Here is a 3,395-nt window from a genome sequence, read left to right on the forward strand (position 1 = left end):
TGTGGATAGGATGGAGTACATTACTTATTAAATGCATTCATTATTATTGTCTCATCTATTTGTAAATTAAAAGCTCTCTTTTTTTTAAGCTTCAAATCAAAGTTTGCATCTATTCTTTGAAAAGTTTATATTCTTAAACTTATTTCAATGTGCTTATGAGGAATACTCATTGTGAGATATCACATTGAATGGGATTTTTGGGTTACACACACACACACACACACACAAAGAATTATAGTTTAGAACGAAGCAGTTAATCATTATTCAAATGAGGAGGAAACATGAGACCGCCCCTCATCATTGTCACATGCAAGAAGTTAAAAATGCCAGAAACAGACTCGAATGAAGAGGGAAACATGAGACGACCACATAGACGAATATGAACTAAATGGATCAATAATAATTTCCATCACATATAAACTCCCTCATCCTAATTAGAGAATTGAACTGCTTAATTAATCTTAATTTCCCAGAAGAGTGAGAAGAAACTTCTTGTAATCTCCAGAAAGCTCCTTGGCCACAGAATTCTCCAGATTCTCACTGTTTCTCTTGTAATAAAGATCCTTAATCTCCTGCAAATCCTTCTCAGCTCTTGTCACGATCACACGAGTCAGTGCATCCTCATAATTATTCCCTATCCTTTTAATCGCATTCCTCAGAACCTATAAATAATCACAAATTTAATTGTCAGGGTAAGAAAAATCGTAGTGTCCGTTGGATACAAGTTAATTAAAGATGTGTATGTATATTTATGTTGTTCAATAGAATTAGGTTAAAGCCGAATTCATCTCAAAAGATTGGTTAGTTTACATGTAAGGTAGGAGAGCTTCTCGAACTTATAAACCCGATTTCTTGACGTAGATCTCATAACAAATTTCTTCCAAATAATTATACTCATATATCACTTTATTGTCATATATTGGAATGTTATGAGTTTGAACTTGTTACAGAAGTAATGTTAATTAATTAAATTATACCTTTTCATAGTACTTCTTATGGTCATTGATGCAACGAATGGCAGTGTGCACTGCCCTCAGGAAATCATCAGATGCACCATCCAGCAATTTCTGCGCCAAAACAGCAGAATGAGAAATAATTATTATACATGAATGCAAATGAAAAGTTTCAATAGTAATTAAGGGTTGTTCTTAATGTTAATGGTTTAATTTGATGCATATGGATATAATATAATGAATGAAAATTAATTGTTAGACCTTAGTGATGGAAGTTGCATGATCATCTCTGTAGCGATTGAAAGTTGCAACAAGTTGAGTCTTGCTTCTTGTAGTAAGAATCCTTATGACTTCTTCGTAATTTCCATTCTTGCTTTTGAGAGCATCATGAAGAATATTAGCCTCTGTTTGTGCCAACCTTGCATTTATCTCATCCCCTTCATACCTGTACGAGCTCACCAACCCCACCAAAAGCTGCTCAAAACCATCAACCAACGTCACTATTTACTCATCCTTTTAATTAACAACACATCTGCATATGCATATATATTTATATATAACTAAAGGAGAATTACTATGAAATCTCAATAAAAGAATGTAATTATCGAAAACTTCCAACGACATTTGAGCTACATGAATCTGTTATCACTGTATGCTGCTCCATCGTTTAGAGACTTTCATTGTTTAGAGACTTCTCAGTGATTCTATTTTTTGTTTTAAGACTTTATAATCATTCTCTCTATAACTAATGAGTAGTAGTTAGCACATCAAGGCTCTTCTAGCTTGACCAGTAATCTCTCGTATGTGAGTCCTAAGGATGTGCATTAATAGCAAAACTTATTTATATATGGCTCTACATGGCTCAGATTAGTTGGTTAGAAAGTTATTTCTATGTTTTTTGTTTCACCCACATAAATTTAGGAGATATTATTAGCCTCTTATACATTATCTCTGGTCCTAATTATGAAATCTTGTTTATAAATTATAAAGAAGGTCTTATAATTAGGACCAGGGGTAGTATATACCAACTTTCACAAACCTATATACATGAAAAGCCTGATGACCAAGGTAGAACATCCTGCCTACAATATTGATACATAGCCCTACTAATTAGTGTTTTATCAGCTCTAATCCTTAATAGAAGAGCTAGTGTTAAACAAAACTTGCCTGACGAAGACAACCAGAGGTATTGGCAGCCACATCTTCTTCCAGAGAATGCTTATAACGATATTGATAGGCTCGTCTCACTGCCAAGAGTTCTTCAGATGAATAAACACAAGCGATTTCCACAATGACGTTATAATCAACATTCTTGCTGTTCCTAATGGCCACATTTGCCAACACTGCATCTCGATCTGTTGGTTCCAACACCCATCGGTACACTGCTCTCTGCATATTATTTTTGCCCGAAAGTTAATATACATCAGTAATATCATGAAAGAAAATAGAACTACTGTGAACAAAGTTATAAGAAGCTATATATACCTCAAAGTCACCAGAGAGCTCAGACTCAAGGCGTTTGATGAAATTCTCTTCGTAAACTTCTTCATAAGCTTGTTTGATTAGCTGAATTTGAGAAGAGTTTCTGTGACCCAATATTGTTATTACTGCCTTCTCATCAGTGCCCCATCCTACAAAAATGAATCAAACCTAAGCACAATTAATCTTCTCCTCTAATGATAAAAGCGATTTCGTGTCACTAAAGATGTCGGGTATTGAGTTTAAAATTTGTTTTAAATAGTTCCTTTTATTTGCAACCCAACCCGACTTCAATTCGGATGGCTTTTAGTATTAAACTACAGCTCAGGAACACTTCTTCTTTTTTAAGGGGAATGCAGCAAGAGGCATAAGTGGGATCAAACGCATGACCTGTAACTTACTCCTCTTGTCTCAAATATGAGATCCATTTTATAACAAGGAGCAAAAAATTGGACTAGATACTAAAACCAAATGGGATCATTGGTTAGTTCACCGATTTTCTAGTTGAATCCGTTGGTTATTTTGAATAGTTGGTAGCACTAGATCCTGAACAATTTGAGTAAAAATAGTTAAGGTCTAATTTACTGAGAAATTAGATGTTATTATATACCTTTGAAGGCCTTGTGGAGAGCCTCAGCATCTTGAAGAGGAGAGATTTCATTAGGAGCAACCAAGGTAGCCATTGATGAAATTACTTGGAGAGCTTTCTTTCACAGCCAATAGATGAAGAAGATAATGTATTATGATGAATTTAGGGTCTCATGGAAACCTCAATTTATAAGCCAAACTGGCTTCGTTGGAATCAACGCCTGCTCATGCTTGTCATGTGTTGTGCTTGAACTTTGTATATAATTAATTTAATTAATAAAAAGGTTTATTAGTATTCCTTAACTGCTAAGGACTAGCTATTAAAATAATGGAAAACTTGATTCCCTGCTTCACTGGCTCAAGGTTGTTTCCTCG

At 34.6% G+C, this 3,395-nt stretch overlaps 1 protein-coding gene across 1 annotated transcript; it reads right to left on the reverse strand.

Annotated features, from left to right (window-relative positions):
• Window positions 1-232: 232 nt before the first annotated feature.
• On the reverse strand, window positions 233-3,127 carry LOC114719311 (annexin-like protein RJ4). The gene is made up of 6 exons (XM_028904803.1): window positions 3,043-3,127; window positions 2,439-2,584; window positions 2,121-2,342; window positions 1,215-1,427; window positions 978-1,067; window positions 233-662 (listed from the first exon to the last, which is right to left on the reverse strand). The coding sequence occupies exons 1-6, from the start codon at window positions 3,113-3,115 to the stop codon at window positions 462-464; spliced, it is 945 nt and encodes a 314-aa protein (XP_028760636.1). The 5' UTR covers window positions 3,116-3,127; the 3' UTR covers window positions 233-461.
• Between the last annotated feature and the right edge of the window lie 268 nt (window positions 3,128-3,395).

The sequence above is a fragment of the Neltuma alba genome, unplaced genomic scaffold (assembly GCF_004799145.2).
Source record: "Neltuma alba isolate B1F8T4 unplaced genomic scaffold, ASM479914v2 tig00011902_pilon, whole genome shotgun sequence".
NCBI lineage: Eukaryota > Viridiplantae > Streptophyta > Magnoliopsida > Fabales > Fabaceae > Neltuma > Neltuma alba.